This window comes from Geospiza fortis, unplaced genomic scaffold (genome assembly GCF_000277835.1).
Source record: "Geospiza fortis unplaced genomic scaffold, GeoFor_1.0 scaffold54, whole genome shotgun sequence".
NCBI classification, from domain to species: domain Eukaryota; kingdom Metazoa; phylum Chordata; class Aves; order Passeriformes; family Thraupidae; genus Geospiza; species Geospiza fortis.
The window spans coordinates 5,694,998-5,717,205 of record NW_005054301.1 but is presented as its reverse complement, the minus strand read 5'-3'; the positions used below and the strand labels follow the sequence as shown (position 1 = coordinate 5,717,205).

At 46.2% G+C, this 22,208-nt stretch overlaps 1 protein-coding gene across 2 annotated transcripts in view; it reads left to right on the top strand.

Annotated features, from left to right (window-relative positions):
* Positions 1–7,773, top strand: part of IFT43 (intraflagellar transport 43) — a 43,530-nt gene extending 35,757 nt beyond the window's left edge. Inside the window, exons 6-9 of one of the 2 annotated variants that reach the window (XM_005417465.2) lie at positions 4,677–4,749; positions 6,168–6,243; positions 6,584–6,646; positions 7,434–7,773. In XM_005417465.2, the coding sequence (XP_005417522.1) occupies positions 4,677–4,749; positions 6,168–6,243; positions 6,584–6,646; positions 7,434–7,544 (323 nt within the window). In that variant the 3' untranslated portion in view covers positions 7,545–7,773. The remainder of the gene's footprint in view (positions 1–4,676; positions 4,750–6,167; positions 6,244–6,583; positions 6,647–7,433) is intronic. The other variant, XM_031065816.1, reaches the window with a different exon arrangement.
* Positions 7,774–22,208: the final 14,435 nt, after the last annotated feature.

Below are 22,208 nucleotides of genomic sequence, written 5' to 3'. Positions count from 1 at the left end.
CGCAGCAGCTCATGAATATGAAACGCCCATGATGCTACCTCAGTGGACTTGGGAACACAGATGAATCCTGTCATGTGCTAAATGAGACCAATTTCTTTCACTTAACTTCATCTTCAATCAGACCTTCCATTTGCCTGTTTAAAATTCCCCAAACGTGATACAGAAGGTAACAGCATTCAGTAAAACAAAGTTTTGCAGCAGCAGAGATACTGTAATTATTTCAGTTTTACATTTTATGAGCAAGCAACATAAGATAAAGTTAGTTTCATTTTTATACCTGCTTGGTGGTAGGAGACTGCCAGCTCCAGAAGCCACTGCCCTCTTTGTGTTTTCTGGACATGGTAGCACAGGGAGGGCAGCACAGTACCCACCACAAGAGTGTCCATTCTGAATGGCCTTTGAAACACTGACCCAGCTGGGGAAGTGGATCAGAATGTGTGAGATGGAGACTTCTTTTTTACTGGGTGCCAGGATGGGGGCTCAGGGTACTCTTAAAGCAGTTTAGGGAGTAAGCAGCACACTCTGACTAACTGCAGCCTGAAGTGGAGCATGGTTTCTAGATGCAGCTTTGCCAGTGGTTTATTGCCTGACCTGGAAGAGGTTCTATCTGTCCCTATTTATGTGCCACCTTGTATCTAGCAGACAACTTAGTTCTTTGGGACGAGAACAATATCTTACTGGGAGTTTACAGGATTTTAAGAGACCCAGCCTGCAGGTTTTGCTACTAAACCAAAAATCAGCCCTGTTTGGGAGGGGAGGTGCAATTTACCAACTTTCAGGAGCAGCTGGGGTATTGGATTGGTACAGATTCTCCCATCTCCTGTTTGTTGCTTTCTGTCAGTAAGTCTTCTTTGCCTGTCAATAAGTTATTTGCTGAGAGGTAAAAAAGGTGATGTTTAGTACATATACTTTAATATGAATACACAAAGCCCTCCTTTCTGTATGACTTGAAAAGCCGCTGTTCCTTGCTTGTTGTTTGACTGTCTGCATGTAGCATGGGTTGCCTTCACTTTTTCTCCTCCATCTTCTCCTCCTCCCATTCACACACTTCTGTCTTATGGCATTGGTGCCTTGCCATAACTTAGTCATGAAGCTTTTTTTATGTAAGACAGCTAAGTTCAGCTGTTCAAATAAAATATTATTTTTAATTATATGCTGGGACTTAGATGTTCTGGTACAATCAGTTTTGTGCAGTGACTTAACTCCCCACTTAGCCAACATTTGGTACCAGTATCTCCTGCCTCACCATAACTTCCATATGAGTAAGCTCAATTTGATTTCATTCTTTGTTCGCTTGTTCATAACGATCTGGGAGGTGGAGAGGAGTTTGCATTTGTCATCTAGCATGTGGTGCTCCCTCATCTTTGCACAAGCCATTTGTTCACATCATTGTTCACTACATCGAGCTGGTATCTGTGAAGGTGTGTCCTTTTTTGTAGTAATTTTTGAGGTTTGCCTACATGGGCATGAGAGCCTGGCCAGTAAAGTATGTGTCAAGGTTCTGCACCAGAAGCACAGGTTTATGGTAAATTATCTGAAACCCCCACACTGAACAGGAGAGGAAAAATGTGGGTCACAGAGCAAAGCACACAGGGTGGGGGTTTGTCATACAACTGTGTTGTTGGAAAAAGATGCAGTGCGTGACTGGGAGGACGTGGTCCTGTGAACATTTCTGCATGTACTAATGTTATATGTAAAGCCTCCCTGCAGCTAGTGGGAGTATTAAAAGTAGAGCATATGCCTACTCTCCTGCAGCACAACAGCCCGTGCTGTGCTATTCCCCCTGCAGCTGACACTGTGCCACAACTTAGCTGTGTTACCAGAGCTTATAGGACAAAAAGATGTGAGTCTCAAGAAGAGCAACAAAAACAATTAAGAAGCTGGAGAGTCAGTGGGGATAAGGTTGGGTCCTTGGTGAAAAGTGAGAGCTGAGACACTTTGCAAACTGTACAGAGAGAAGGGAGAGGGATTGTGCTGAAGTGGCACCATGGGAATTGGTAGAGGGAAGAGGTAGTTATGAGTAACAAGTGAAATAAAGACCCAAATAGTTTTCAGGAATTATTTGTCCCTGATAGCAGTTAGCCCAGGGACCCGATATTTTCTTAAAATCTGAGGCATTTCTGTACTGTTTCCTGTCAGTCTCACAGTCCTAAAGGGCGTTGCTTCTGCCTAGAAATGGGCAAGGCATCTGCACTTTGCAAGCTTTGTTGGAGGGGCTGGCAGGGGCCTCCAGAGCTTTTCCAGCTCTTCTGTCTGAAATATTTTCAAAGTGTCCATAAAATCTTGAAACCTTGAATTTCTTTTGGAAAGAATTTCTAAGCGATCGCCTGAATTTTGCTAATACAGAGTGGAGGTCATGCTCTGCGAGGGGTTTAGAAATCTCTCCATGGAATTCACTGGCAATGAGATAAAATCAGCACTAGAGAACCCAGGAGTCTTTGTGAACCTGCAAAATGGAAGGAACATCACTGAGCAGGGCCCTAAGTTTACAGCTTTTTCTAGTGTAAAAAGAGATCAACAAAAACAAAAGAGAACTGGGAAGAGTAGACTCCTGAAATAGCTGCCAAATGAGCGCTGAGTGAAGAAATTCAGTTTCCTGCAAACACCTTTTACATTTCTGCTGTCAAAAGTGGATAAGGATCTGACCTTCTCCTGCTCTGTGGATGAAGACAGCTCTGTTCCCAGGTAGTTTTTAATTTACTTGTGGTTGCTGAGAAACGTTCATCGTCTCGTCATAAAAGAATAAATTAGTTCAGGAGAGGTTAAATGGTTTCTCATTCCCATGCTCATTTTCCTGGACTTAACAGGGCACCTCTGCACAGAGCTTCATTCCCTGCCTTGGACCAGTCTGTTCCCTCCTTGGTCCTTGTTGCTTATATACAGGGACTTTCTCCCACGTTATCCCTGACCAGATTTTACCAGCTGCCTCCACATGTTGGTCTGTCTGTCCCTGGAGATGCTTTTGTCCCATAACTGCATTTTGCTACAAGTTTTACCAAGAGCTGGGAGCCTCTGCAGGGAAGAGCCAGCGGGATAGCAGCTTCTACCAGGTATTGTCCTCACAAGCAGAGGTGGGGAGATCTGCCCCAATGCCCAGCGATGCACAGGTGAGACATTCCTTTCAGTCACCTCCTCTGCCTTATGGACAGCCTAGGGGCTGTTGCTACAGTTTCCCTTTAAATGTCTTTGGAAAGTTTGCTGCAGTTGGAGAACCTCTTCACAGGCACCTGCTCCTTGGGAGCGAGAAGGCACAGCTCTGCTGAGGCCGGCCAAGCTGTCACTCCTCTTGCCGCGGCCATGCTCGTGACAGCCCCTGTCCCACTCAGCCTTCCTCCAGGCAAGCAATTAGCGAGAAATCCCACTGTGTGCCGGGGCCCGGCTGACCCGTGCCCTGCCGCAGCTGGGCCGGGGCCCCCTCCCGGCCAGCGGGCGGTGGTACACGGCGGCCGTGCGGCACGGCACGGAGGGCAGCTGAGACCCTGCAGCCTGACAGGCCGCCGGACTGGGGCCTTCTCGGGAAGAGCCTGCCCACAGCCTCGGCACCATAGGTGGGAATGTTTCTCCCGCTCCTGAATATTCATCTCAGCCTGGGCTGAAAAACGGGGCAAAGCCAGGCTCAGCTGCCTGCTGCCATCCAGCAGTAGCGTTACTGTACTGCCGGCAGGGCTGGGAGCAGGCTGCTCATTGCAGTGCTGAAGGGGCCAGCTCTGCCTGCTCACTGGGCAAGTGAAACCTTTTCCCTGAGCCAAACTAGCTTCTCCATGGTGTGAGGGCTCGGGGTCTCTGGAGGGCCTTTGTGGCCTTGAGTCCTTAAAGGAGCTCTGTATTGGTGCGCTCTGTTCTTGCTTTGTGCCTCCAGTTACTTTGCCTTCTCTTTCTCTTTTTTTTTTTTGCACTAACTTTTTGTAGTGCTTTATCAAATGACAGACTGTGCAATGCTTTCAGGGCCTCGCTTCTTTAGTAGGATGCAAAGCACACTCAGTTCTTCCTCCTGTCCTCAATTCTTTTGTTTCTAGCATCCTTTTTAGTTGGAGTAGCCATTGTCCTTGTGCTGGGGATACCCAGGGACCTTCAGCCATTCCAGTATGACACTGGAAGTCATGGAAAATTTTGTGACACTACAACAAGACCTGTGTTCCCTAGTGTTTGTATCTGCTGGACCACCAGCACTTCCTTCCTGAGAAAGGTCACAGGCCTCTGCACAGCCTGAGACCCCAACAGCAGATCCTTCAACATGCAGTTTTATGTGGATTCTCTTAGTTTCTGCCCCATGTTTCATTTTTAACAGAGTCTAGGTGACTGGTGTCTGAATAAATGATAACACATAACAAGCAAATTCTTGTAAGTACATCAAGGCAACATAGGCAGCAAGGTTTAGTACAGGCGGCTTCTTTCAGCTTTAAGGTTGTGTTCAGATGCATAGTCCATGGCCTTTAGAGCCATACCTGGATTAATCTGTTCCTCTTGCAAGATTTCTTGTGACTTCAGACTTCAAAGTTTTATTGCCTTGTTTAAATATTAAACAATATATTTTTAATTATTGCTAAATAACCATTTTGTGTTTCCCTCTAATAAGAAACAGAGTGCTTCATATCTGTGAAGCAAGGGAACCTTTGTCTTCAGTGAGAGGAGAGCACAACACTCCCCACTTACTGCTGCTGCTTTCTCTTTTGCAGACATTCCTGTGATCCCTGACTTGGAGGAAGTCCAGGAGGAAGATCTGGCCATGCAAGTGGCAGCTCCCCCCAGGTAAGAGCACGGCCAGGTGCTCTTGAGGCTCTCAGCAGCAGTGCAAACTGGCTAGTGAAATTAAACCCATCTTACTCATGCTCTTTGGATGTCAGCAGCAGTGCTGTTCAGCAGGATTTGGCGTGGTCTTTTGTGACTGCAGTGCTGCAAGCTGAACAGTGAAAAATTCTTGTTTCCTATTACACAGAGAAAGCAATTATTGCATAGTCTCTCTATATAAAAACCCCTACATTAGAATAACATATTTGATGTTGCAAAATCAAACTCTCAAAAGCAGGGAATTTCTTGATTTAAGGTTGCCTGCATAACCCCAAATGTCTCCAATGCACATGCATTATCACACACACTTTAATGGTTGTAGGCTGCTTTGCCCTCCACAGGATATCCTTCTCACTCAAGTGTGTAGTTAATTTGCAAAGTCCAATCCTGTTGTTTGAAGGGGCTGTTGCAGTAGCCTTGGAGTCAGCTCAAGGGAGACCAGAAAGTTTTAAGAAATGAAAGGTTTTGGAGTTTTGTCTTAAACATACCAGGAAAGTTGTCTTTCCTCTAATGGGCCTATTGCCAAGGTCACAGACTGGGATTTCTGTTGATCCTTATTTGGAGGGGTGGGATATCTTACTCCTGGCCACAGATGCCTCTCTCACAAGTGAGGAGTAGTTATTGTAATTACTGTAATTATATTGTAATTATATCACTGTTGACAAAAATAATTGACAGTTTATGTAGTAAATTTAAAATTACTGTGTCTCTCACTGGAATTAATTTCTTTTTCTCTTTATTTTTTTAATAAAATGATCTGATCCTCCTATGTTCATAGTTTTCTTGCAGTAGAAAAGACACGGGATTTTCATGGACAAACACAAGAAAATTCAATTAATAGAAGCCTTTTCTATAGTGTTGGATCACTTGTGAAGGCAGGTGGTACAACAGTGTATCACCCCCCTACACCATGTTTTTCTTGGAAGGTTACATTTTAGGAAGTCTTATTTAATAGCTCTCATGCAGCTCAGACATAAAAAGCCAAAAATCCCTACTATTCTCTAGCTTGTATGGTGTTGCTCTCAGAGGCTCTTTGCTAAGGCACTGGGGCTGCTTGAATGCTCACTATGGTCTTCTTTTCTTTCTAGCCCTTAACAACTAGTCTGTGGATCTTCTTTTGGCATGCTGGTTTCTCTGAGGGAGTCCGTGATTGTTCCACATCCTATTTTTATGCATGTGTACATCCTGGTACATAGATTTGTCAATGACTGTTCATTTACTGACTGAGCCGTGCTTCTGTCTGGGTACAACCATGCTAAGAGTCTGCATGGGGGATGTGGACACTCAGGATGTCACCAGATGACTGTTCATGCCACCCTTCTCCTCACATGTGCTTCCACACTGACACAGGCTTGTTCTCTGACCCTTTCTGGCTGCAGTGTGCAGGTGAACCGAGTGCTGACCTACCATGACCTGGACAAAGATCTAATGAAATTTTCTGCCTTCCAGAGTCTGGTAAGTGGATTTTGCTATGGGCTGGCCAATGTGAATCCCTCTCCTTCTGGGCTCATGTCATCCTCTACAGTGATACTCAGCTGCACAAAATACACAGCCTTATCATCTAGAGAACTTGCAGTCTTCCTGTAAGTCTGTTCCTTTCTGCAACATGGCTTTTGCACTTGTGTCTGTAAATAATGTGGATACGGTATCTGTTTCTCAGATGAGGTTCTTGCTGTTATCCTGGATAAAGTGACCCTTATGAAGCAAAAGTGGCGATATCTAACAAATGTGTCTGGTGAAATGATAGTGTTCATTTTTCCTGTGTCTGTAAGACAGTGACTCTGTATGTTCATAGGATCAGGAGATAGACCTGAAGCTCCTCACCAAAGTTTTGGCTCCAGAGCATGAGCTACGAGAGGTAAGTCTTTGTTTTGTGGAAACACCAACAAGGTAAAAGCTTCTTGTGCGTCTCAGACTGTACTAGGAAAGGAAGTCTTGTCAGTGGGGGGAGAAGAGATGTGAGGAGGAGCTTGTCCAAGCTGTTAGAGGTTTGATTTCCTCAGCAGGTGATTTTTAAGATAGATAGTGCTCTCTTGGTGTGAGTTGATGGCATCACTATGATTGGCCAGTATGAAGTATGAAGGAGCTGGTCAGGAGAATGTGCAAGGCCTAGTACTGTCAGAGATCCCTGCAGAAAGAGTGCTTTGTCCTTTGGTGGCCACCATGAGCTACAGGTGGTTCCACAGAAAAGTACAGAGGGACAAAGGCAGAAAGCATTTTGGGTTTGGGCAGGGGGTTTTTAAAGTAGGACAGAACAACCTCAATACAACTAGGTGGGCAGGAGTTCAAGACTTGTAGCAAAGGATTTCTGCAGCTTTGATCTGCACATGCTTCAGCAGAAGTGCCGAAGAGTAGTGAAAGGGCTTCTTTCTATGCCCTGGCTGGGAATATCTAATATTAACATTATCAACAAATACGTCCTTTTTGGAATTTTAGAACATGAATAATTTTGTCCACATTTTAAAATTGTAGCAGATATTCACATTTCATTCTGGCTAGTATTCCTGCTCTAACCAGCTGAATCTGAGACTTCCCTGGCCAGGGCAGTTGCCTTTTGGTTTCTCTCTTTGCTATTCTGGCATTGTTCAGAGAACTCTGGTGACACAGTAACATTTCAGCATATTTGTCTTTCTTCCTCTTGGTAGGATGATGTCAGCTGGGATTGGGACCATCTCTTCACAGAAGTGTCATCAGAACTAGTGACTGAGTGGGACCTGGGACAGTCGGAGAGGGAGGACCACCCCAGTCTCCCATAGAGCTCTGACACACCAGATGTCTCATACATCCATCTCCTGTAAATAGTTAAGCACCTAAATTTTCTATTCACTTGTTTGTATTTGAGAATTTACTTCAGACATGAAAATAAATAGGACCTTGCTTCATAGAAAAATTGTCTTGGGAGAAGTTTGGGTTATTTTTTAATAAGAATTTTTGTTCTCAAAAGAAATTAAGAATTCTAAACACAATAAAATATTTACTTATAAAGAGTCATTCCACCTCAATAGCACCTCTGCAGATAACTGCAATGGTTGATCTTTTCTTTGTGGAAACGCTGTCTCTCTGGAGTGGACCATCGTACAATGGAGTGTGGTTTGCACTGATGGCTATCAGAGAAGCTTGAGCTGATTTGACTTGTTTTCATAGGACATCCAGGTTACCATCTTCCTCACAATAGACACCTCAAGCTGTCAGGATATCTGATACACATTTCATCCAGCAGCCTTCAGCCTTTCCTTGTTAGTTTAACCTCTCTCTTGGCACATTACCTCTGTATTGACTCAGGATGCAGCATCACCTATTAAACTGCCACTTCTTACAGCCCCTCTTTATACCTTGAGGTTTCCCAGCTAAATTCTGACCGGGCTTAACCTCACTTAGCTTTTGCAAACACATGAAACCACAGCCTGAATGGAGATCGCTTCAGGCATAGGTACTTTGCAAGGAAAATGTTTATTCCATGTATGTGAAAGAATGGAGCCTGATGCTCTCAAATAAGATAACTCCCTGGTGGGTGTCTCCTTGGAACCAAGTAACTCACTCTTATTGTCATCTAGCTAAAGAAAAACTCTTTTTGCTGTTAATGCCTTGTCCCTGTAGAGCCATGGTCATTATTTGCAGGAAACAGTAAGATTACTTCTAAACCAATGTCCTTCAAAGCCTTGCCCTGTTGGAGAATCTTGCTCTATACTTCTGGGGGGGTGCAGGTGCTAGGAGGAAGCTTGCTGTGCTGCTTTTCTTTGCTTGTTTGGTTGGTCTGACAGAGCACTGCATTCCCACTTTTGTGACAGCAGGACAGGTCAAATAGCTCACTGTGAATTCACTACTCTGCAGAATTTCAGGTGAGAGCTGACATGCCAAACAACTTTACCAACAAAAAAGAAGGAGTTGGGCCCCACTCTGGGGCCACAAAAATAGTGGGAGACTTAGCTGTCTTAAGGAAACTCTAAGCTTTTTACAACCAAGACATCTGTCCTGTAACTAGAAAACTAAGTAAGGCATAAGCTTGGGAGGCCACTGTATGGAAGATAATCTGAAAGTCTTTCTCTGAGCAGAAAAACCTGTTTTGGTAGGAGCAGAAACTTCATAGCTGAGACAGCATCTACTTTTCTGTGACACTTATGATTCCTAGTCAAAAAGAATTTAGAATGCTTTGTACATCCAGGAAAAAAATTAATCCAGCAAACTTAAATAGGTTAGTAAATCAGACAACGAGCTAGTCTGAGGGGAGAAAAAATGGGTGCTTTGGGCAGCTGGGGACCCTGGGCGGGGATACTCTGGGGTGGGAAGCAAGTGTGTGTGGGCCAGGCCTGTGCCCAGTCTGGGACCTTGGTAACCCAGCAAACACCTGAGTCTAGAGCTGGAGAGAAGGGCTTGAACAAAAATGCCAGCCTCATCTGTTTTATGTCAGGAAGAGGTACCTTTGATTATTTACTCTGTCCTGTTTTAATATAGGCCATGGCAGAGTCCTGTGAGAGGGGGCTGAGGTTTGCCTGTCTCTTAGAAAGGCAGACAACATATTTTAAACTCCTTCCTGGTTACTTTTTAATAGATTATTGCCCTTATTGTTTAAAATCTGCTTTATTTCTAGACTCAGTTTTTGAGTTTCATCTTTTGTTTCTTGAGCCTGCTTGATTTCACCTTTCCACAGCCATGCTGTCAGGTATTTTCTCCTTGCTTCAGTATTTATGTGCACTGGGATCAAGTTGTCTCTTTAATTTCCTTCAATAAACTTAATAGACTGAGACTTGTTTCCATGTCTCTTCCATTCCTTGCCCAGCTGGAGGAGGGGAGGTGGGTGTCAGGCTCTTGGCCCTTCTCCAGTAAGCTGTTCCCACCCACCTTCCTTCCACAGTTGTGCTTTGGTTGCAGTGATGGGAAGATGAGTAAGACCTGTTGCTTCTTTTTTCTCAGGTCCTGGTGCTGTCACACATGTTACTGTCCTTACTAAAGAGCAACAATGAGCTGCTCTTTCTTGCCCAGGCTTTCATGCACCAGTGTGTATTGGCTGTGACAAAGCTGCCTCAGGAAGCCACATTTCTGACAAGTCCCGTGGAAAGAGCATGCAGGAGAGGAAATGGCAGGTGTAACTTCTCCTTGTAGACTACAAAGCAGTTGTTCTGGTTGATCTCAGGTGAGGTAAGAAGAGGGCCAGCTGTCAAAACAGTGTCCCCAGTTCCTAGGAACTCAGATCAGCCCTCTGGGCTGTGCCTGGCCAAGGCATAGAGTAGTATTCCCTTGCTGGTCTCCACAGACCTTGTATTGCAGAGGGGTAATGCAAGGTACAGTGGTCTGCTTAGGGCCCCACAATGAATCTTTGGCAGAATCAGGGTTAGAAATTAAGAACCTCAAATTCCCAATTCAAACATGGCTTTTGTATACCTGGCAATCATTTTCCATCTTGCATTCAAACATGGCAATTCAATGTAGAGCAGTCTTGCTTAGTCTTTGTTCTGCTGTGTACTCACATTGCTGAGGAAGAGCTGCAAACCCATCAAGGTGTGTGTGTCAACAGCATGTTTAGCTCAGTGAGCTGGCATGAGGTGTCTGCCCAGGGACTCGCTGGGATTCTGGATGGGTGTAAATATCTACCTGCAGATAGCTTCTGGCAGACTCAGAGTTCAATAGAGCAATACTGGGCAAATGATGAGCCTCATCACACATAAAGTAAAAGAAGTGCATAAAGGAAAAATTAAATCTAGGTTCTATTGGTTTTAGAAATCTCTGGTTTTGCTTTAATAATACATATGATATTTATAGGCTTTCTTGGTGGAGATGCCTTACTAGAGTGCAGTTTGATGGGGGAATATTGGGGCTGAGATAGCCTAGGAAACACAGGAAAAATTGGAGGAAATTAAAGCTGAAAAAATGCCAGACCCAGCAACTTTCCATTAAAGAACCTCTTAGAGGGACTCTGGCTGGCTGTTTTATTAAATGTGATAAAGTGAGTGGAGGTGGGGGGGAGCTCCTATGTTAATAAGTTGGAAAGGCACTGCTGTTCCTCTCTCCAAAGCATCTCGGGGAAAGTGGAATTAATTCATGGCATATGCTCCCAGCATCTGCTGCGGTGACCCAGAATGGCGGGAGCCGAGTGCCAGCAGTGCGAGCCAGGGCCTGTATCCCCTGCTGCTCTGCTGGGCCTTGTGCAGGGCTGCTGCTGCCTGTGCCTGCTCCAGTGGAGCTCACCCAGCTGCCAGCCTGCTGGCTGGCCTGTGACTGCCACAGCCCGGGCCACGGTATTTCTGCCTCTGGAGAAGGAGAGATGCTCTAGGCTTGGGGAGGGAGGATATAAAAGGGGATGTTTGGATATAAAAGAGACCAGTTTGAATGAAAGCTAATCCAGCTTGTCCCAAACAACCTAAATTCCTCCCACAGCATTCGCTGACCAAGACCTCCCTTCTCCAGCCATCTGACTTGTTCTGTCTTGCCATGAGTTTTCCTCTTCCTTCTTTCCCACCATGTCTTTACAGATGATTTCATCCTCTCCTTGAGAGAGAGAACAGACATATTTGGTGTTAGATGGGGTTTCATTCTCTGTTTAATGGCTTCTGGGAAATAACTTTTCACATCTTATTTCCCCTTGACTGACCCAGACCACTAGTACAGAGTGTTGTGGTAATCTTTGCCTGTGCTTCATGATCTGCCCATGAGCTTTCCCTCAGCAAAAGGGCATCCAGAGCCAACCCTCCAGGCTGCTCTTTCTGCAGCCACATCCTTCCACCTTTTTGGACAGCTGCCTGAGATATGGGATGCTTTCATGGCCTGGAGAGCTGATAGAGCCAGGAGGAACTGGAGTGGTGGGTGATCCCCAAGCAGGGCAGAGATGCCCCATGCTGCCCACGTGCTCTTCCAGCAACTGCTCCTTGCAGTCTCCCCACTTGTGCTCCCTTTTGAAATGTGGTGCCCCAGTCCTGGGCTGTGCAGGGATGGTGCTGTGCCGAGTGAGGGCCAAGGCAGGGCAACATGGGGGATCCACAACTGAGTGCCCTGGTGAGACCAGTCCTCTCGGGGCTGTGCTTTATCTAGGGGAGTGACCTGCACTCCTGGCAGTCGCAGCCTAGGAAGGACCCTGATTGATTCAGTCATGAATGATGTGTGGCATGGATGTCCAGAGTTCCTGAGCCCACTAATCCCTCTGCCATGATCCCTGGGGAGATGAAACATTTCCTCCTAGTGCCCTGTTACTTGCATCTGCCCCAGAAGGCTGCTCTGCACAGACCTCACTGGGGCCACAACAGCTCCATGCCATGGGCTCTCTTATCAGACTCCATCTCCTGTCACTTTCAGGACCACTTCATTATCCTTTTATTAGCCCTCTTCTCCTGCTTATCGTTATTAATAATCACACTGGATCAGCTGGAGTGCTGACAGCTGCCCCTTGTCTATTCTTTCTGTCTATTTTAATCCTGCCTGCTTATCTGAAATAAACCTGATCCTTTTTCTTTTAATTAAAGAAATTTGGTGAGCCAGCCCCTCCTCCAAGCAGAGATAGGACTGATCACACCAGTGATATGGAAGGAGCAGGAAAAGGGGCAGATTACTGGGTGACAGTGTTTTCCACAGCCCAAAGATATGGGATGTCAGAGTAGAGGCTGGAAGAGATTGAGGCACATGTGCTGTGAGAAGAAACACAGCACTGGGTCATTGTGAGGTACTTATTTTGGGTCTCTGTGTCTGATCCAATGTATTGATGCAGGGCTGAGTGACTACACTGCACAAGTGCAACACAAACAAGGGAGGTCTGTTCATCTCTCTCTCTTTAGCGTGGGTGGCAATAGCAATGCCAGGCTCAGAGCTTGTATGAGTGGCCAGGGTTGCTGGGATCACTGCAATTCCTACAGGGGCTAGAGGAATTTGTTTTTCAGTGCTTTATAGTGCTGCCAAAAGTTGCAAGTACTGGTCTTCACAGTGATGCTCCTGCTTTGTGCTCCCACAGGCATTGCTTCCTGGGGCCACCAATCTCATTCTAGTCTCTTAAAAATGCCTCACTGGGCAGTTTGCTTGAGTTGAAATATTTGTGATGTCTGTAGAGACAGGTCACTCAAGGCAGGGCTGTGCAAATAGGCTGGGAGAAAATTGTTGTGCTAATTCACACTTTTATGAACCCATAAACTCAAATCTGCATTCATTGCAATCTGCAAAGTGACTGGAGTGTGGGCTGAAATGCTTAGAAAGTGTTAATCAGGGGTCCGTAACAAAGCAAAATGCTCTGAAGTGCAGCAGCAGGAGCTTGGCTATAAGCAGCAGGAGTATTCAACCTTAGTGCTAAACAGGCCAATTCCTTGGCTCTCAAACGCTTCATTTCAGATGCTCACGTTGCAGGCTGACTGAATGCGTATGTACCCTCTGTACAGAATATGGCAGCTGGCTCAGATTTGTAGGGCTGTTTCACCCGAGAGGCTGTGGGCCCAGGAAGGGTATAGGGCAGAACTTCCTGATGCTCAAGTGAGAGTGTAGCTTTGAAATCCTGTCAAGCAGAGCCATGCTGGCTTCTGTCCCTGTGCTTCTGTTGCTTGTGAGTATTGCAGCTGACTGGGATGAATGTTAACCTGCAGTTCAGATGTTGGTGATGGAGCTGCCCCAGTACAAACCCATGTATGTGGCTTTGCAGATCATTTAAAAACATGTGATTCTCTAGCAGTCATAGGTAAGAATTGTGTATGGCAATTTATTACTATTTATACTGCTGCTTCTATGTGAAATGTCCTGCTGCTTACAGAAAAATCTCTTCATCATAACTTAATGTTGAACAAAATGTTTGGAAGATGAGAACATGCAGGATTCACTTGCCTAAACTGATATACTGTTAATTGATCAGCTTTTATTATCTGACCCTGCTCCTTCAGCAAAAATCGCCCATTTTTTGGACCCAAGTAAGGAAAATTCTCAGGATGGTTTTTGGCCCTGGAAATGATGAGGGACACTGTATTTGGTGTTGTAGAACATTTTCAATCAGCCAAAAGAGATGGACTTGCTGTCCATGTGATAGACTGAAGTCTTGCTCTGATCATTATCCTGATCAGCAGAACTACTCACAAAGCCAGGAAAATGCCTTGGGAAATTGCCAAAGAATTTGATCCAGTTCAAGCAACCTTCTGAGTGCCTGGAATTCCAAAGCCAAATTGGAGCTAAGCCCATGGCTCCCTGTGGCCTGCGAGGCTGTATGTGAGGATGGCAGTAGGCTTGGTGAATCAACCTCATAAATAAACGGGCAATAATAGTTCAGGCTATGGTAGCTGTACCTGAGCTCATGCACAACTAGTCCAGATAGCAAACCCCATCTAACACAGAGGGACAAGAAACAGCCTGGACTTGCTCTGCTGAGTACTGTAAATCCTCTTCTTTCGGACCTGAGCTAGTTCCTTTAAAGCCTCTCTAGTATTGGCCTCTGTATTGCTCTTTGCCCCACAGAGATACTCTTCCTTCCATGGCTTTCCAACCATAGTCCCCAAGACTTAGGATCCTATGTGTCCCTTGTGCATAGAGGATTGGATGCTTTTCATTCCATACAGAGGGACCAGAACTGTAGGCTGTTAATTCAAGTTCTCCAGGGTCCCACAGTGAGACTGTGACACAGCTAAGAACCGAATCAAGCACCTCTGAGCATCCATCCGGTTTCACAGCCACATTTCTTTGCTAACTGAAATTATGCACAAGGCCGATATATTTGTTTATTTTTATTTTCAGCCAAGAGCTGGTTTCAGGCTACGTTATCTCCTTCCAGATGTTCATAAACACAAGGTAAATCGATATAGTCTCCGTATAAAACATCTTCCCCAGGAACAGCACCAGAACACTGCCCACCTGGTAGTATGCCCACTAATATAGGAAACTGTAATCACGTCCTGCAAAAACAGCTTTCTACCTTAAGGCTGCTCTGCTTATCCCAGAAATAGCCAGGGAAAGGGATGAGTTGTGAATGAGCCTATTTTCTAGGGCAAACTCTGGAAGTCTGAAGCCATTAGGGCTCTTTAGCCTCCTGATGTCTCTCTCTACAGAGAGAGTTCTTCTGCTAAGTTCAGCAGAACATGACCATAAAGTAGGGATGAAAAATCTCCATGCTGAGAAATGCATAGGCCATCAGTAAGGCTTTGGTAAGTCATACAGGAGCACACTGCCTTAAGATTAACCAAGGAAATGCAGTGGGTTTTTTGTTTGGTTGTTTGGTTGGTTTCTTAAGTCACATGGTCGTCAAGAGCCTTTAACAAAACTATGGGCCCTGCCTGTTCCAGGGCCTGTATGCTCTTGTCAGAGGGTATCCCAGCCCCAGCATAGTTCTTAATTGAGTGAGACTGGTTGTGGCACTGTCTGTGACTGCTTCTTGTGGCATAAAACAAGCAAAGAGAGAGCTCTGTAAGATGTGTGTGCATGACATGCAATTGAGTATGGAGTTTGGAGGATATTTGTTCAGTACAGGCAATGTTACATTACTCAAATATACCTGGAATAGTTGTAGGGGGTCTAAAACACCCATCCTTAACTTGACAGATAAACAGGTTTTCTGTTTTCATAAAGTGGACTTATATCTGTCATACTGGATACAGGCCTTTCCTTGGGTGGAGGGTGTCCCTGTGCCATATAGAGCATACCTATATCTCACCAGCTGAGCAGGTTCTGTCTTGTTGGGCCCAGGGATCTGTTTGTCTATCAGTATAATGTGCACATGCACCAGTGATGGCTGGGGTTGGAGGTATTTATGGCAATTAAAATGTTTTGCCTGGAAGCTGTTCTGGGGCTTTTTTGAAGTGAGGATTTTCAGACTTCAAGGTGTTAACAGCCCCTCTAAACGGTTTTGTTTTTTAATTGCAGCAAATGACTGTGGAGCCATTAAACATTCGCCTCTCTGCAGTTGTTTCTCAGCCTTTTCAGTCCTTCTTCTATTTATTCTGTTTAATTCAGTCAGGTAGCTTCGGGGCAGTGAAGATCAATACTTTACTTTGATAGAAAAGAGTCAGGTTTGAAACACAGAGATAAAACTGACACATTTTGTATAAATTTAATTAAAAATGCACCTTTAGTGGGTTGTTGCAAGCACAAAGCCAGCCCTCCATCCAGCTATCGCTCTGTCTCACTCTCTGTCTCTCTCTTCCCTTTCTTGTTCCTAACAGGAAGATCTCTAAATCTCCCTCACCAACAAAGCACCTCGTTTTATGATTTTTGTCTTGAAAGTTTAGCACTGAGGGAGCAGGATAGAAGGGATGTGAAATTCTAAACAGACCTTCTGCTCTCTCTCTGGTCCCATTCCTTTTGGTGGTGGTGGCTGGGGGAACAGGGAAGAAGCCAGCTCCCCAGTGGAGAAAGGAGGGGGAAGAGGCAATTTTAAATTTTTTTTTTTTAAACCCAGCAGATTGGATACCCTGGGGCACTTTCTGTTTGGATCTGTAGCTTTCTTCCATTCCTGCCCCCTCTTCCTGCTTTGTTAAACTGAGAATTATTTTTCTGACTACATGTGCATCCCTGATCCCACTAGGACAGTGCTGGCTACACGTCAGTGTCTTTATTCTCTCTTTTTCCTGTCCTGCTCCCCCTCATTTCTTCCCTCTTCCTCTCTCCCTAACCCTGCTGCCAGTGGGCACATTTGTCTTGTGTTTTATAATATGGCCCCTTTCACCCCCTTCCCCTGCATCTCTCTCTCAATCCTGTTTGGCTCAGTTCATTTTTCACTTGAGTGCCTTTCCTCCCAGACTTCCCTCTGCTCCAGCCTCCCTCTGCTCAACACCAATAAAACACACACAACACAGGTAGAACAAGGTGCCAGGGCTCAGTGTGACAAACGACTCACACACCACTCAATAACCAGGGCTGTAAATTGCCCTCTCTTCACCCTCTGCCGCCTTCTGGGGACAGCAGCTTGGCTGGGCCCTTGCAAAATGGGCTGTCCTGATACAGCATGGGATCGGGAAGGCCAGTGGGAATTGGACACTGCCACCACCGTGGCAGAGACTTTACCGGTGCTGTCTTTTGGGGTTGTGGGATTTAGTGTCTTTTATTCACTTCCCATGGGCCATGCAGCCCAAGGGGCTCCAGGGACTTGTTGGAAAATGGGGGTTGTGCCACTAAGGGGTGCAAACGACCTGCCCGGCCTACACACCACCTACTTAAGTCATATTTTGTGGCCAAGAGTTTCAAGATTTGTTCCATCCATACAAGCTTTGGGAGGGTTTTAAAGGGAAGGATGATTCCTGAGGGTCTCTGTTCCTGGGCTGGCAGCTCTGGCTGAGCACCATGTCACTTCTGCGAGCAGGGCCTCCATGGCTGGTGTTCCCTGTGTCTGCACCAACCCAGCTTAAGCACCTCAGACACCCACTCCCTACTGCTGAGCCATGGCCTGGCCTTCCCTGGAAAACAGCACTGCCCTGGCTGTGCACTCACCTTGCAGTGCTCACAGCTTGGAGCTGTGCACTCCTGTTCAAATAAACTTACAGGAGAGAGAAGTAAACCACCTTCTTTACTTCTGAGAGACCACCTGTCTCTCAGAAAAAGAGACCACCTGTCAAGGAACAGGCAAGGGCAAACAAAGGGTAACAAAATAAATGTGAACAGCACCTCTCACAAGCCATCAGCACCTGCAATTGGTTCTTCCTGTGTCTTTGAAAGCCCCATATGCTTGGTACTTTATGGATGGTGTGGAGAAAGGGAGCGAGGGGACACTAAGCAGATGTCATTGGGAGAGGCTGGACAGAAAGAAAGGATCTAGAAGATAAGAAGCTTGACCCTCATACACAGGCCAGGTGAGCTTCTGAAGAAAGCTGAAGGACAAAGAGGCACAGCTGCATATACTGAAGCAGCAGCAAAAATTAACCTGCACGATGGGGCAAAGGAGAGATGGTGTCTGCTTTCCTCTCCACGACCCAGGTGATCTGGGGGGGGCTGTGTGTGGCTGTCTGTGGGTCAGCATGCAGGCAGTGCCTATCTTGAGGCAGAGCAGGGGCTTTAAGGTCCAGCAGCACAGAGTGATGTGCAGCTACTGTACAGAAATTTACTCTTTGAATTCCATTGTGTCTGACTTTAGCTGTGAAACTGCAGTTGCTGTGAATTTTGCTTGAGAATCAGAAGATGCTGTACAGGTGATGCTGAGTTGTTTAACAAGATGCAGAGTGGGGTCCACGCCCAATAGATTTCAGGTGCCAACCCCTCTTGTCTTATATGGTTGCCGACTCAGAGGCAGGTGTTGCTTGTTTCATTTGGCTCTGGGATGCCTCACCAGATTAACTGTCCCTGAGTAAATTTGTGTCAGTAATGTATGCGAACATCTAGTCTTCTACTTGCAGGAGGCTGCATTTCAGCTGTAAGTGAGGAGTGTATTTTGTAGTCTTTTTACTAGTTCTTTAGCTCGTCAGTGAAAAAGGAAAATACTCATCTTTGTATCCCCCTGTGCCTCAGCCTGTACTGGTGTCTCTGCTCTGCAGCTCAGGCTGCTCAGTTTTACCAGCAGTAAAAGCAGAGAGTTTCCTTGCTAAGCTAAAGCGCGATGGGTTAACTCAGTCAGTTTGTCTACCTAATATCGGCTGGAATACCAGTTCAAGTTCTCCTGAGTGATTAGTGGAGGTGAGTGCTGAGGGCTGGTGTCCCGGGGAATGCACCGGGAAGGAGCGTGCCACTCAGTGCGTGTCTGCAGACCGACAACTCTCGCGTCTGCTGCCTTTAATCATGGCAAATGAAAGTTTCTAAACAGCGGAAGGTGCCAGGCTTTGTGTTCTGCCACCGGAGCTGCCTCTGCGCCGCTGTCAGTGCTGGTAATTGCAGACAGAACCTGCTTTGTGTTAGAATGGCATCGGTAATTGAAACGGAATTCAGAATCAGGACCCTGCAGGCACCGCTCGGTGAAAGAAGAAATAAAGATCGTTTGGGTCACATCTTTTGTAATTTGCGTTTAATAATCGTACCAGGAGGTACATACAAAGGGAGAGGAGAGATAAGACACAGCCCACTCCCCCTCCTCGCTCTGCCTTGCAGCCTTCCCACGGAATGGAGGAGCCTGGTGGGAACCCCGCGCTCCCCCCGCCTGGGCTGGGTGGTGGGAGGGCTGCCGGCTCCATCCCACCGCGGCTCGGGGCCGCTTGCGGAGGCCAAGCCAGAAGGAGAGAACAGCTCTTTGGGTTTGTGTTAAATTGGATGCTCAAGTTCTGGTCATATGGTTAAGCTGAGGATTTATGGGCCCAGGTGCTGGCTCTTGCCCAGTGGGTCTGGTTCAGCTCTGAGCATCAGAGGGCACTCCACTGGTTTGCAGGTTCTGAGTTTCCCATTGCAATGGGATCCTTTTGGTATCCTTTGATGGGCTTCTGCGGTTATGCCTATACAAGTACATTCAAGAAAATGCAAGCTGTAGGACGTGGCTCATGCTAAAATGTCCCAAATTTCCCCCACCACAGCACAACAAGGCCTTCTCTGTTCTGCTTCTGGGAAATGGAATATTGCCTGTGCTCCCCACAAATTTCAGCCAGGCTGTGCCTGAGAAGGCACAACGCCAGTGGGCACCACACTGTGCGAGGAGCCTGCCCAGCTGAAAAAGCCCCAGTACTAGAGCCTGTGCCCTGGTAAATTCACTTGTGTGAATGCAGCCTTGTGGTTTCCTTCTTGACCTCTTTGGTGAGTGACTTTTCATCTCAGGATATTGGAGTTACCAGGGAAAAGCCATGTAGTAATAAAAATATTGCAAAGGTGCTCAGGAGAGGATTGTGGTACAAGACACAATGATCCTGTCAAAGATTGTGAGGAAAATGTAGGTGCATGCTGAGTGCCAGTAACTTTTGTTCTTTTTGACTTCATGCAGTGCTTAGCTGATGCTTGTTTGGCCCTAGAAGACAGATGCAGTCTCTCTTTCCTTCATATCAAAGTGCGCAACAGTGCTTCTGCTGTGGCCAGTGCTCCTATCTGCCTTTTAGAGCAGGATAGTGGGTTGGATGGCCCTTTGGACTAAGCTGGTACAGCCTATTCCTTTCATACTCCTGGCAGCTTTTCATGGTGTGCTTCTGCTGTGCTTACCATGGAGGTTGGGCTGAAGGCCCCAAAGCCTCAGCAGGGTGGTGATACAGACCTTCTCTTTCAGCCTCATACTGATCAGGGACATTCAGCTGTTCTTGCAGTGACCCAAGTGTGCACTCATAAGTTTCTGCTCTGAAGAAGCATCTTCATCATCCAATAAAGGGTTCCCCTTAACCTAAGGCTCTGTTCCTGAGGGAGCTAAACCTGTCAGATACCTGCACCATAACCTCTGGGGTGGTTGAGACCTGTGACATGTTATCTAGAATATGAGAACCAAGATGATCTGGTTTTATGATTGTATAGTCTACTGATCTGCCCTGTGATTTCCCTTAGCTTTGGCTCTGTTGAGCCTTGCTGTAGTGCAAATATAACCCAAATTTCTTCTTCAGTAAAAAAACCCAGCAACACTTTTATTTCTTGTGCCAAATCCAACCACAGGAAACGCATACATGAGAAATGGCAGTTTCCATTCACATATATTCAATTTTGGTGATTTTAAAACCCAGTGACAACCTGGGAACTACTCTAAATCCAGATGAGATGAACACAGATGCAAGCAGAAACAGTCCATTCCACCCGTGAATAGTTGATCTCTTTACCAGAGATTTCTCATCCATTATGGGGAACAAACTCAGCTCTGTTTTATCTTTGTTGGTGTGCTGTTAATTTCAGTGGGAAGAAACACGTGTAACTGCCAGGGTTTATTTCATGCAGTGTACATTTTCTCTACCATTAGGCTTGGCTCAGGACAGGCTTCATTGTCACTTTTGAGGATACAAAGGAGACATCTCTGATGTCCAGCAATTCCCCTATGCTCTGTATTGGTGCTGTAACCTCGTGGTTTCCCTTGTACACAAACTCTACATTTCTTCCTTAAGCTGCTTCTGGCATCTCACTATTTCACAGTTCTTGCCTATGGCCAGGAAGAGCATCATCTGTCAGCTACATCTGGAGCTGCCATCCTTCCTTCTCCCAAGGAGCCCAAGGGGTCCTTTTCAGAAGGCCAGAACAGCAGTTGTGACAGGAGAAATTTAGGCTGGGGAGAGGTACTTTGATTTCTGCTAGTTGTAATTGCAAGGAAGAATCTTGTTACATTTTAAGAGAAAATTTAACAGTATCCTGATTTTTGTTTAGCCTTACAGAAGGATAAACATGACTTGGTGTCCTCCTGCTCAAATGTTGTCAGTAAATACTCAGAAGTAAATACCCAGACACCTGGAATCAGATGAGGGAGAGTATCTGAAAGAAGTAAAGAGTTTCTCATTGTGGTGGAGAGAGTGTCCAAGCTCTGTGTAACTACATGCAGACACCAAACCCTTCCTTCTGCCTGAGAAACTAAGGCTGAATTAGCCTTTGGATGCAGCAGCAGAACTGCTGGGGATGTCCCTAATTGGCTGAGGCAATCCATACATGGAACTGTGTGTGCTTTGGCCTTTTATCTCCAAGCCTTCCTCTCACTTCATGCATTTAGCAAGGATTTAGCAAGCATCTCCACATTAATCCTGCTCCTTGACAGTGTTTTGGCAAATGACAGCGTCCCAGCCCTGCAAAGATACCCAGGTGAGCTGCACTGCTGCATATGCATGGCCTTCTGGATGGGCATGTATATGTCCTACAGTCATCAGCCATGGTGAGGTGCTGTGGCAATACTGCCCTGCTACTCTCTTTTCTCCTTGGTTCAGACTCAAATCCTCAGGTTTTGGCATCTCCACACTTTTCCTCAATGGAGAACTAGAGATCTGAGGTGGGTGGTCACACTTGGGTGATAGAGAGAAGACAGATCTCGAAGAAGAAATGAGCCCTTCAGGCCTTGCCTTGCTTTAGTAATGGTTTTGGGATGCAGTTTTCATGGACCTGCTGTTTGGCCCTCTGACAGCTCTGTCTCCTTTATGCTGTTTGTTAGAGCTCCTTTTGTGTGTTGCAGGAGATGTCATTAGGAGGAGGAGGCCACAAAACTGCTGAAAACATCTTTCCTGTACATCTTTCTCACGCACTCGTTCCATCACTACCCATCCCCACACAGGGACTACATCTGCACTTCCCACAAACTCACCTGGAAACCCCATACACCCACACCTACACACACTGACATAAATGCACCAGAGTCTTATTTTCTGTGTTCCCTGACCTTCCTTTCCTCTTCCCATCTGTTTGTTGAATAATTCCTGGCTAAATAACTTTCTCTGGGCAGCCCCTGGGCTGGGGCACAGGGACTTGCCCCCTCTCCTGCCTGGCTGTCCAGGGGGCCTTTGAACATGTGTTTCTGGGAGGCAGACACCAGCTGGCTGGGTGACATTTGCATAGTCAGCTAAAAGCCCACGAGCTGAGCTGGGAATGTCTGGAGGAGCCTGTGGCAGGATGGAGGGAAGAGGGAAGCGCTGGTCAGCTCGAGGTCAGCTGGAACAGATTTCTCAACAAACAGACAGATGGTGAAAGGA